The sequence below is a fragment of the Chiloscyllium plagiosum genome, unplaced genomic scaffold, assembly GCF_037043375.1.
Source record: "Chiloscyllium plagiosum isolate Xiang-an unplaced genomic scaffold, Cpla_swu_hap1 HiC_scaffold_25, whole genome shotgun sequence".
Classification (NCBI taxonomy): Eukaryota; Metazoa; Chordata; class Chondrichthyes; order Orectolobiformes; family Hemiscylliidae; genus Chiloscyllium; species Chiloscyllium plagiosum.
Window position 1 is genome coordinate 57126830 of NW_028270163.1, and position 12791 is coordinate 57139620.

Sequence of the window (12791 nt, forward strand, 5' to 3'; positions counted from 1 at the left end):
ACCGTGTGGAATTTGCACATTCTCCTTGTGTCTGTGTGGGTTTGTTCTGGGTGCTCCGGTTTCCTTCCACAGTCTGAAGATGTGCAGGTTAGGTGGATTAGCCATGGGAAATTGGGAAGAGGGCTCTGGGCGAGATGGTCTTCAGTGGGTCAGTACTGGCTTGATGGGCCGTATGGTCTTTCCACACTGTTGGGATCATTTGAACTGCAATTTGGTGTTGCTCTTCTGTTAAGTTTCCAAAGGCACAGAGTTTAAATGGAGACCACAAAGTTAAATTAAACAATGCACAGTCGATCCCTGTTAATTCAAATGCACTAATCTACCTGCAGCAAGATTGAATCTTTACACATTCTTTATTGAATAATGTCCGTCAGCACTGACCTTATGGCAATCTCCTCCTGGTATCAATTCCTGGATACACACCATTGGTCCCTCAGGCTTGTTGGTCCCACCCACAATGTTCAAGCCAAGATTTGTCACTTTGGGAATAGAGATCAGCTGAATTGGAGAGTTCCTGAATGAAAAGGGGAAATCAGAACAGACATCAAACTCTCTGCTGGTAATCAGATCCTCTTGAGGCTCAGGAATGTTACTGTGGAAGCCATTCAGCCCATTGTGCCTGCACTCACTTACCAAACCAGCAATTCATTTTGTGATATTCTCCCACTTCTCCATGCAAACCTGCACACTGTTCCTGAATATAGGTTTGCTCACTGAGATGGAAGGTTCATCTCCAGACGTTTCATCACCCTACTTGGTAAGATCTTCAATGGGCCTCTGTACGAAGCACTGCTGAAAATTCCTGCTTTCTATTTATATGTTTGGGGTTCTTTGGGTTGGTGATGTCACTACCTGTTCTTTTTTTGAGGGGCTGTTGGATGGGGTCTAACTCGATGTGTTTGTTGATAGAGTTCCAGTTGGAATGCCATGCTTCTAGGAATTTCCATGCGTGTCTTTGTTTGGGTTGTCCTAGGATGGATGTGTTGTCCCAGTCGAAGTGGTGTCCTTCCTTATCTGTATGTAAGGATACTAATGAGAGAGGGTCATGTCGTTTTGTGGCTAGTTGATGTTCATGTATCCTGGTGGCTAGTTTTCTGCCTGTTTGTCCAATATAGTGTTTGTTACAGTTCTTGCACGGTATTTTGTAAATGACATTAGTTTTGCTTGTTGTCTGAAAAGGGTCTTTGAAGTTTATTAGCTGCTGTTTTAGTGTGTCGGTGGGTTTGTGGGCTACCATGATGCCAAGAAGTCTGAGGAGTCTGGCAGTCATTGCCGAGATGTCTTTGATGTAGGGGAGAGTGCTGCAGTGTGTGTTGGCTCATTGAAACAATGTTCTGATGCAGCTTTGTTTGTGGGTGTTGGGGTGATTACTTCTGTAGTTCAATTATTGGTCCTTATGTGTTAGTTTTCTGTAGACGCTGGTTTGAAGTTCCCCATTGGCTGTTCGCTCTACTATGACATCTAGGAATGGCAGTTTGTTGTTGTTTTCCTCCTCTTTAGTGAATTTTATGCCAGTAAGGGTATTATCGATGGTCTTGAAGGTTTCACAAAATTCACAAACCAAGAACCCCCCTCAGACCCATTGGACAAACAGGCAGAAAACTAGCCACCAGGATACATGAACACCAACTAGCCACAAAATGACATGACCCTCTCTGACAAGTATCCTCACGTACAGATAAGAAAGGACACCACTTCGACTGGGACAACACATCCATCCTAGGACAAGACAAACAGAGACATGCATGAGAATACCTAGAAGCATGGCATTCCAACTGGAACTCTATCAACAAACACATCGAGTTAGATGCCATCTACCACCCTCAGAAAAATAACAGGAAGTGACTTCACCACAGGAAATGACATCACCAACCCAAAGAAACCCAAACATATTAATAGAAAGCAGGGATCATGTACACTGCTTCGCCTGAGGCCTACTGAAGATGTTACCTAGTAGGGTGACGAAACGTCTGGAAATGAACCTTCCAGTTCAGCAAGCAAACCTACATCCAGAACCTCAACCTGAGCTACAAATCTTCTCAAAACATTGTTCCTCTTCAGATAACATGCAATTTCTTTTTGAAAGCCTCAATTGACTCTGCCTCACCGCACTGTCATTCTGAACCTTAACCAATTATTGTGAAAACGTTTCTCTTACATTGTTTTTCTTAATTCTTTCAGTTAGCTCAGTTGGCTGGATGGCTGGTCTGAGATAGAGAGTGACGTCACTAGCATGGGTTCAATTCCTGAGGTAGTAGCCAAGGTTACTATGAAGGCTTCCACCTTCTCGGCTTTGCCCTTACCTGAGGCATGGTGACCCTAAGGATAGACTACCACCAGTCCCCTCATTCTAATGAGGAAGCAGCCCTAAAGTCCGGTAAGACTATGGCGTCACAAAAACAACAACTGGACTAATAATGCAGAGAGAACTATTCCAAAGAACTGAAGAGAACACTGGTGACAAACCCTCTTGAGTATTGTGTACAGTTTCAGTCTTAATCCTTCAGGAGAGATAACACTTTCATTGGAAGCAGTTTGGAAAAGGGTTGATTTCTGGGATGAAGGCATTATCCTATGAGCTAGTAGATCAGGAAGATCAGGTCAGCAATACTTTTCCATATTATCAATTGAGTCAACTCCTCTGTCAGACAGCACAGTTCACTGCTGGGTGCTGATAGGGAACAGCATGTGACAGAGAGGGTGAGACAGGAAAACTGACCCCCAAGGGCCAGACCATCAGACCCTTTACAGGGGATAAGAGCCCCAATAGCTGAGACCCTGCTGGGTGCTGAGGAGATGATTACCTTCTGGTTGGTGCTGCTGTGTTTGTAGTAACAATCCCACTGTTGCTAGCCACAATATCGTTCGGGCTTAAGAGCTGTGGACTCGGGCAGCTGCATAAGGATGTTGATGACGTGCTCTCGAGGTGTTTACCTGAGTACGACAATGAGAACATCATTGAAGGCTTTCTGTTTTGAACATTTGCGTTTTCCGCTTTGGTCTTCATTGTGCACGTGACCTCAGCCTCACCAATTCTTCTCCTTATTTTCAAATCCCTAGAAGACGCACTATACACTCTGCTTGCAAAATCAGAACTACAGAATTGTTGTAGTGATGGAGAAGGCCATTCATCCCATCATGTCTGCACTAGCTCCTGGAACTGTTTATAACTTTGTTCCTTTTCCCTTTAACCCTGCACAACTCCTTCACCTCTGACTCCCAATCTACGCACACTCTCCTGATCTATCCAATATTATCTATCCCATTAACCATTAGCAGTGAAACCTCAGCATCATATCCTGCACTCTGAATCCCCCTTCCGGAATCAGAGAATCATGGAGTCATAGAGTCCATGGAGACAGGCCCTTTGGCCCAACTGGTCCATGCAGACCAAACCGTCCATCCACACTAGCCCCACTGCCCTGCACTTGGCCCATACCCTTCTAATCCTTCCCTATCCATGTATTTGTCCAAATGCCCTTTAAATGTTGTTAATGTACCCACCTCAACCACTTCTGCTGGCAGCTCATTCCATATGCGTACCACCCTCTGTGTAAAAAAAGTTGTCCCTCAGCTTCCTTTCTCCTTTTCTTCCCATCTCAACACCTGTCACCCTGATCCTCTCCATTTCCTGCTCAGAAAGCCTTTGATCTATTCTGAAGCCCCTTGCAGTTGGCAGTATGAAGGCATTTGTCAGACGGCCCAGGTCCCAGTGACATCTGTCCTACAGGCGTGTCACAACATGTCTGACAGGTTGATTAAAAACAGTGATAACACAAATATAAACCTCAGCTGTTATCTAAGAAGAGAGTTTGCAAAGTCACCCAGGGTTGCTCACTCACTCTTCATGATGGTCCAACTCAGGACAGCAAAAACATGGCAACAACATATCAATGAGCCAGGTACTTTCACAATTCATAACATTACCCATTTTACTCTCGTACAGCCTGCGCAGTTGCAAACTGGCCAGAACAGGCAGTAATGCTGCACATTTCCTCACTTATCTGAAATGTGCGGTCACACTTTGTGTTGCTCCCTAACAGTCAGTCAATCTCCATATGTACTATCACAGTGATCCATAACAGTCAGTGTTTACAATGCACATCCCAAATAGCCTCCTGTTCCTGACTGTATTACTATTAATCTAGAACAATATCTGCTTCCACAAAGCACTGCACTGATCCAGAACAGGCATTATATTGCATGGCACAGGCACACATCCAGAAGATCAGAAATATACTGGAAGAAACTAGTGATATAAATCTTCAAGGCAGTCTCTTTTTGACAATGCAGCCTATATTTATAGATTGAAAATCCTCTTTGTCTTAAGTAGCTAGACAGCACAGAAGGATAATCTGAAAGATTCAATTAATATCTGGTACTGTAGGAGCGGTGATTTGTTTTTATTCACTTGTGGGAACTGGGCAGCACTGGCCAGCATTTGTTGCTAGTCCATGGTTGCCGTTGGGAAGGTGGGGGTGAGCTACCATCTTGAACCGCTGTAGTCCGTGTGCTGTGGGTCGACCCACAATGCCCTTGGGGAGGGAATTCCAGGATTTTGACCCAGTGACAGTGAAGAAGCGGCAATATATTTCCTGCAAATAGAAGGCAAATCCAGAGGAGTTTCAATCGGTGACACTATATGTTCCCTCAGTCAGAGCCTTTGAGCCTGTGATTCTCACCAGCAGCATGGGGAGTAGGTGAGCTGCGGGCTGATCCAGCATCACTGTGACAATCGTACTTCTCCATCAGTTCCGCAAATTCTTTCCTGAAAGGACAAGGCAACAATTAGAAAGGAAAGTATTTGTTTTGCCGTCCACCAAACCCCTCACCCCCAGCCCCAACCCCACAGCATCTCAAACAGGCCCAGAAATCTGAAGGCCTTCTCATTTGGCTTCCAATCTGAGAGGATAGAGCAGGACGCCTTATCACTGGTTAACAACCCTGCTCTGAACTGGCCCCATGAAACTTGCTCTGGTATTTGCCTCAACAGCTAATCGCTTCTAACGAAAGCTCACTCACTCGAAATGTTGACTGTCTTTCTTTCTGCAGTCGCTGGTGTTTATTCCTAGCAATTGTGTTTTGATTATACTCAGTTTTCGTGAGTCCAGGCCATGAACAATGTCAGGCAGATCGTCCATACAGGCAGGCATCACAAGATCCTGACGTCAGACTATGTGATAATGGGACAGCAACATGGAGTAGGAACCCTGACTGAATCTTCCTCTCCTTAGCCCAAGCACGTTGCTGAAGCCCAGGCTCCAATCTGGCCGAGACCAGGGATTGACTCTTCTGGTTGAGTAAAAGGTAAAGGCAAAATCGCCATAGTCCCAGAGGACCAGAGAGGTGACTGGTGGTGGGTTAACCTGATGATCACCATGTCTCAGGCGAGGGGAAAGGTTTGGAAGATAGGACTTTCGTGGTAATCTCAGCCAGTGTGACCATTAGACCATAAGATATAACAGCAGATGTCAGCCACTCAGTCCCTCAAATCTGTTCTAACATTTGATCATGGTTGATACATTTCTCAACCCTATTCTCCTGCCTCCTCTCATTAACCTTTGAACCCCTTACCAATAAGAACCGATTAATCTCTGTCTTGAATACACTGAATGACTTGGCCTCTGAGTTCATAGATTAGCCACCCTCTGGCTGAAGAAATTCTTCCTCATTTAGAATGTGTATCCAACTGTGGGTGATGAACATGCTTATCTACTTCTGTTCAGAGTCGAGAACGTGGTGCTGGAAAAGCACAGCAGGTCAGGCAGCATCCAAGGAGCAGGAGAATCGACGTTTTGGGCAAAAGCCTTTCAACATTTCCTTGGATGCTGCCTGACCTGCTGTGGTTTTCAAGCACCACACTCCCAACTTGATCTCCAGCATCTGCAGTCCTCACTTTCTCCTACTTCTGTTTGGAGTCCACATGGTTACCTCTCAGTACACAGCCTCTCCATTGGCATGTCCTCAACAGTGTCTTCTCAGGGCAATAGATGGAAACCGTGCCCTTCACTGCCCGTGCCCTTCAGGTGAAGGCATCAAAGGAACTCTGAGAAAGTTTGGGTCCAGGCAGAACCACAATTCACTCAGGAATGTACACTGACACTTGAGCCCGACTAACCCCAAGGTCATCACAAAAATTAAAGATTTAATCAAATTACTCCAAGTCTTCCTGTTTACCTGTCAGATTGTCAGAAAATACTGACCAGGCGTTTGTATCTAACAAGAAACTCCCATTTATTACAAAGAAATCATTTCTAATGAAAGGAAAACAAGATATGAAGTATTAACTTACAACACTGCTTGCTTCAGTTTTACTGCCCATCTAAACTGCTGCACATACATGGACATAGACACAGCCAAACAGACAAATAAACAAACACAGGAGTTATGGGAGGAGGAAAAGATATTAGAGTCATAGAGATCTATAGCACAGAAAAAGGCCCTTTGGCCCATCAAGTCTGCACTGGCCAAGAAGAATCACCTGATTATCCTAATCCTGATGTCTTGCACTTGGTCCCTCGCCTTGTATGTTTTGGCATCATTACTGCCCATCTAAATACTCCATAAATATCAGGAGTGTTTCTGCCTTTACCAGCCTTATAGGCAGTGAGTTCCAGATTCCCATCACCCTCTGAGACAGTATGTTTTCCTCACATCACCTTGGAACCTTCTGTCCCATTCCTTAAATCTCTGCCCCCTGCTGATCCCACTGTCAAGGGGAAATGTTTCTCCCTGTCTATCCTATCTATGCCCCATTAGGTTTTATACATCTCAGTCCCCTCTGCTCTAAGGAAAACAACCCCAGTCTGTCCAACTGCTCTTCATCACTGACACTCTCCAGTCCAGGCAACATCCTGGTAGACTTCCTTGGCACTATCTCCAGTGCCATACTGGGGAAACACAATTCCATTGCATCAGTCCAGAGGATTTGATGAAGGCCCACTGATCTCCGAACTCCTTATTTGCTCTCCAGAGGGTTGGTGTGGACTCAATGGGCCAAATGGCCTGCTTCCAAACTCTAGGAATTCTATGACTTTATAAACCTCTATAAGGGGCTATGGCGAACATTGCCAGTAGTTACATGGTGGTCATGAGGCTTTTTAAAAAAATTCAGCCTCTTATCAAATTCAGATTTCACAATCTACCAGAATGACATTTGAACCCATGCCTCCAGAGCATTGTTGGGGCTCTGGATTACTATCGAGTGACATTACCGTGACAGAACCACCACATTGTCCAAACGATCATGGCTATCATTGTCACCATTACTGTGAGTAGCTTTAAACTCTGGATACTTTCATTAAGTTTAAATTTCATCAGCTACCGGGATGAGATTTGAACCCAGGTCCCAAGGAGATTAGCCCTGGGAATTTGGCAATTTCTAGTTGAGTGACATTACCACTTACAAAGAAGGAAATGCAATTTGCTGTGGATATGGGATAAGATGTAGGCCAAAGGGCTAGATTTCCTTCCCTGAAGGATATTCAGTGAACCAGATAGGTATTAACAACAAAGTGTTTAGTGACCTGGTCAACATTAGACTAGCTTTAAATTCCAAATGCTTTTAAAATCAAATGTCACCATCTGTTACAGCGGGATTTGAACCCACATTTTATTTAAATTTGCTCACAGGGTGCTGCTGACTGGGCCAGCATTTATTGCCCATCCCTGACTGCCCAGGGGAGAGCTAAGAGTCAACCACATTGCTGTTGGTCCGGAGTCACATTTAAGTCAGACCAGGTAAGGATGGCAGATACATTCTCTAAAGGACATTAGTAAACCAGATGTTTTTTTTCCCCATGATAATCTATGTGATCATCATAAGACACCTAATTCGGGTTCTTTTATTCAGTCATCTCAGCTCCAGGACATCTCTGCAGGAGTCCCTCAAAGGAGTGTCCTAGGCCTAACCATTTTCAGCTGCTTCATCAATGACTTTCCCTTCATCATCAGGTCAGAAGTGGGGATATTCGCGGATGATTGCACAATGTTCAGCACCGTTCGCCACTCCACAGATACTGAAACAGTCTGTATTCAAATGCAACAAGATATGGACAATATCCAGCTTCGGGCTGACAGATGTCAAGTAAGATTCAAACCATGCAAATGCCAGGCAATGACCATCTCCACTAAGAGACAATCTAACCACTGCCCCTTGACATTTAATGGTGTTGCCATCACTGAATCTGCCAATATCAACATTCTGGTGGGTTACCATTGACCAGAAACTCAACTGGACTCATCACAACACAGTAGCTACACGAGCAGATTAGAGGCAAGGAATACTGCGGTGAATAGCTCACCTCCTGAATCCTCAAAGTCTGTCCACCATCGCCTCATCTTCAACCCCAGGGCATCAATGTGGACTTCAACAGTTTCCTCATTTCCCCTTTCCCCACCTCACCCCAGTTCCAAACTTCCAGCTCAGCACTGTCCCCATGACTTGTCCTACCTGTCTATCCTCTTTTCCACCTATCTACTCCACCCTCCTCCCTGACCTATCACCTTCATCCCCTCCCCCAATCAACTATTGTACTCTATGCTACTTTCCCACATGTTAAGTCCCACATAGGAGGTTAGTGAGCAAAATTAGGGCGCATGGTATTGGGGGCAAAGTACTAACTTGGATTGAAAGTTGGTTGGCTGACAGGAAACAAAGAGTAGTGATAAAGGCTCCATTTCGGAATGGCAGGCAGTGACCAGTGGGGTACCACAGGGATCAGTGCTGAGACCGCAGCTTTTTACAATATATACATTAGCAAATTTGCTGATGATACTAAGCTGGGTGGCAGGGTGAAATGTGATGAGGATGTTAAGAGATTACAGGGTGACCTGGACAGGTTAGGTGAGTGGTCAGATGCATGGCAGATGCAGTTTAATGTGGATAAATGTATGGTTATCCAGTTTGGTGGCAAGAACAGGAAGGCAGATTACTACCTAAATGGAATCAATTTAGGTAAAGGGGCAGTACAGAGAGATCTGGGTGTTCTTGTACACCAGTCAATGAAGGTAAGCATGCAGGTACAGCAGGTAGTGAAGAAGGCTAATAGCATGCTGGCCTTCATAACAAGAGGGATTGAGTATAGAAGCAAAGAGGTTCTTCTGCAGCTGTACAGGGCCCTGGTGAGACCACACCTGGAGTACTGTGTGCAGTTTTGATCTCCAAATTTGAGGAAAGACATTCTGGCTATTGAGGGAGTGCAGCGTAGGTTCACGAGGTCAATTCCTGGAATGGCGGGACTATCTTATGCTGAAAGACTGGAGCGACTGGGCTTGTATACCCTTGAGTTTAGAAGACTGAGAGGGGATCTGATTGAGACATATAAGATTATGAAAGGATTAGACACTCTGGAGGCAGGAAATATGTTTCAGCTGATGGGTGAGTGCCAAACCAGAGGACACAGCTTAAAAATACGGAGTAGACCATTTAGGACAGAGATGAGGAGAAACTTCTTCACCCAGAGAGTGGTGGCTGTGTGGAATGCTCTGCCCCAGAGGGCAGTGGAGGCCCAGTCTCTGAATTCATTTAAGAAAGAGTTGGATAGAGCTCTCAAGGATAGTGGAATCAAAGGTTATGGAGATAAGGCAGGAACAGGATACTGATTAAGGATGATCAGCCATGATCATATTGAATGGTGGTGCAGGCTCGAAGGGCAGAATGGCCTACTCCTGCACCAATTGTCTATTGTCTATTTCTCCCCACTCCCACCCTCCTCTCATTTATCTCTCCACCCTTCAGGCTCTCTGCCTGTATTCCTGATGAAGGGCTTTTGCCCAAAACGTCGATTTTACTGCTCCTCGGATGCTGCCTGACCTGCTGTGCTTTTCCAGCACCACTCTAATCTAGAATCTGGTTTCCAGCATCTGCAGTCCTTGTTTTTACCATCTATAAGGCACAAGTCAGGAGTGTGATGGAATACTTGCCTGGATGGGTGCAGCTCCAACAACACTCAAGAAGCCTGATACCATCCAGGAAAAAGTAGCCCACTTGACTGGCACCACATCCACAAGCATCCACTCCCTCCACCACCAATGCTGAGTAGCAGCAGTGTGTACTATCTACAAGATGCACCACGGTAATTCACCAAAAATCCTTAGACAGCACCTTCCAAACCCATGACCACTTCCATCTAGAAGGTAGAAGGACAAGGGCAGCAGATACATGGGAATACTACCTGCTGCAAGTTCCCCTCCAAGCCCATCACCATCTAGACTAGGAAGTATATCACCGTTCCTTCACTGTCACTGAATCAAAGTCTTGGAATTTCCTCCCAAGGGCATTGTGGGTCTACCTATAGCAGGTAGACTACAACGATTCAAGAAGGTAGCTCACCCCCACCTTTTTAAGGGAAACCAGAAATGGACAAGAAATATGGGTCCAACCAGCGATGTCCACATCCCAAAAGTGTATTAAAAAAAGGCTAATGATAAGATTCTTGGCAACGTAGAGGAGCAGAGAGATCCCAGTGTCCATGTATATAGATCCCTAAAAGTAGCCACCAGGTTGATAGGGTTGTTAAGAAGTCATACAGTGTGTTAGCTTTTATTGGTAGAGGGATTTAGTTTCAGAGTCATGAGGTCATATTGCAGCTGTACAAAACTCTGGGGCAGCCATACTTGGAGTATTGTGTACAGTTCTGGTCACCGCATTATAGGCAGGATGTGGAAGCTTTGGAAAGGGTTCAAAGGAGATTTGTTAGGATGTTGCCTGGTATGCAGGCAAGGTCTTATGAGGAATGGCTGAGGGACTTGAGGTTGTTTTTGTTACAGAGAAGGTTGAGAGATGATTTAATAGAGACATACAAGATGATCAGAGGACATAGGGAGGATAGTGAGAGCCTTTTTCCTCGGATGGTGTTGGCTAGGATGAAGGGACATAGCTTTAAAGTGAGGGGTGATAGATATAGGACAGATGTCAGATTTAGGTTCTTTACTCAGAGAGTAGTAGGGGTGTGAAACGCCCTGTCTGCAACAGTAGTAGACCCGCCAACTTTAAGGGCATTTAAATGGTCATTGGATAAACATATGGATGATATGGAACAGTGTAGGTGCAATGGGCTTCAGATTGGTTCCACAGGTCGGTGCCAGATCGAGGGCTGTAATGTTCTATGTTCTAAAATGTCATGGTTCAGGATATTGCTGTATACTCATCTATCAACATTGAGAATGTGACCCTGGAGATTGTTGATAGCTTCACATATCTAGGTTTCAGAATCACCAGTGATCAGGTACCTGTGGCTGCAGTTAAAACATTCACTGCAAAATCGACTGTTTTTTGTCCAGGCTGAGTAAGAGTGTGGAACTACAGCAGTCTGACTGAGACCACTAAGTTCTGAGTTTTAAACCACAAAACTACAAACAATAGGAAGTGGAGTCTTCCTTTTTTCCCCTCAGGTCTACTCTGCCATTCTATAGGATCATGACAAATCCAACATTCCTCATAATCATTATGTTGTATTTTCCCGGTAAACCTTGATTCTCCGACTCATCAAAAATCTACATATCTCAGCCTTAAAAATACACAAGGATTCTGTACCCACCCACTCCTTGGCAAGGAGTTCCAAAGACTCACCACCCTTGAGAGAATAAAATTCCTTCATATCTCAGTCTGAAATTGATGCCCCTTAATTGTGAGACTATCTCCTCTAGTCCTCGATTCTCCAATGAGTGAAACATCCTCTGAGCATTTACCCTGTCAAACCCCTGAAGAATCAAGTCTGGATCCTCAACACACTCCTCCGCAGTGGTGAGACCATGACAATTTAAGGTTGGCAGGTGAAAAGGAATGATGAAGGGCTTTTGCCCGAAACATCGATTCTCCTGTCCCTCAGATGCTGCCTGACCTGCTGTGCTTTTCCAGCACCACTCTCTCAACGCTAATCTCCAGCATCTGCAGTCCTCGCTTTCACCCAGGCTAAAAGGCTGAACAGTTTCCATATTTGTTATCTCAGACATGTCCTTGGAAAACTTGACAGGAGAAGGTCACGAACTCAGAAGTCCTTGAGTCATGTTAATTCCACAAGTACCTTGTCAGACCATTGCCTTCTAGCACATCACGCATGGCAGGGGCTGCTGTGCCAGAGTGCGGCTCCTGAGTTTTAACAGGAAATACTGAGCATAGAGCTGGCCAGCACTTACTTACTAGCTAATAATATAAGGCAACTGCCTAACTGTGTTCACATTAGCATCAACAAAGCCAGGGCTGGCTGCTGAGAGGGTTAAGGTTAATATGCTTTGGACAGATTTGTAAAGCTATTTCATAAAAGCATACAAGCCATCAAATTAATTTCCCTTTGCTTTTTGTTTCTCCATTTTAATCCCATAAATCAACAAACAATCTGTCCCAAAACAGTAAGACAATGAGTAAAAGGCCGTTGGGTTAAAGACAAATTTTCTCCTAATACAAACAGGGTAACAAGACCACAAAACTGGCAGATTGCTAACATAAAACAGATAGACCGAGTCTCCTGTTGCTTACTTAGGGTACAAAGTTTCAAACTGCTTCCCATTCACACACAGTGGATCAAAACCCTTCTCATTCATTCATTTCATATAGCAACCTGACCAAAGGGGACATTCTTCCTGTTTGATGGAAGATAACAATAGTGCTGGAAATTGAAACCAAAAGAGAAAATGCTGGAAAATCTCAGCAGGTCTGGCAGCATCTGTAAGGAGAGAAAAGAGCTGACGTCTCGAGTCTCACTCCTTTTCTCTCCTTACAGATGCTGCCAGACCTGCTGAAATTTTCCAGCATTTTCTCTTTTGGTTTCAGATTCCAGCATCCGCAGTAA

General features: G+C 44.7%; 1 protein-coding gene across 3 annotated transcripts in view; it reads right to left on the bottom strand.

Annotated features, from left to right (window-relative positions):
* stxbp4 (syntaxin binding protein 4) overlaps positions 1-12791 on the bottom strand; it is a 360632-nt gene that overhangs the window by 302560 nt on the left and 45281 nt on the right. For all 3 annotated transcript variants that reach the window (XM_088000770.1, XM_088000768.1, XM_088000769.1), the window contains 3 exons: positions 4683-4768; positions 2805-2934; positions 382-514 (listed from right to left, as the gene is read on the bottom strand). In XM_088000770.1, coding sequence (XP_087856896.1) covers positions 382-514; positions 2805-2934; positions 4683-4768 — 349 coding nt within the window. The remainder of the gene's footprint in view (positions 1-381; positions 515-2804; positions 2935-4682; positions 4769-12791) is intronic.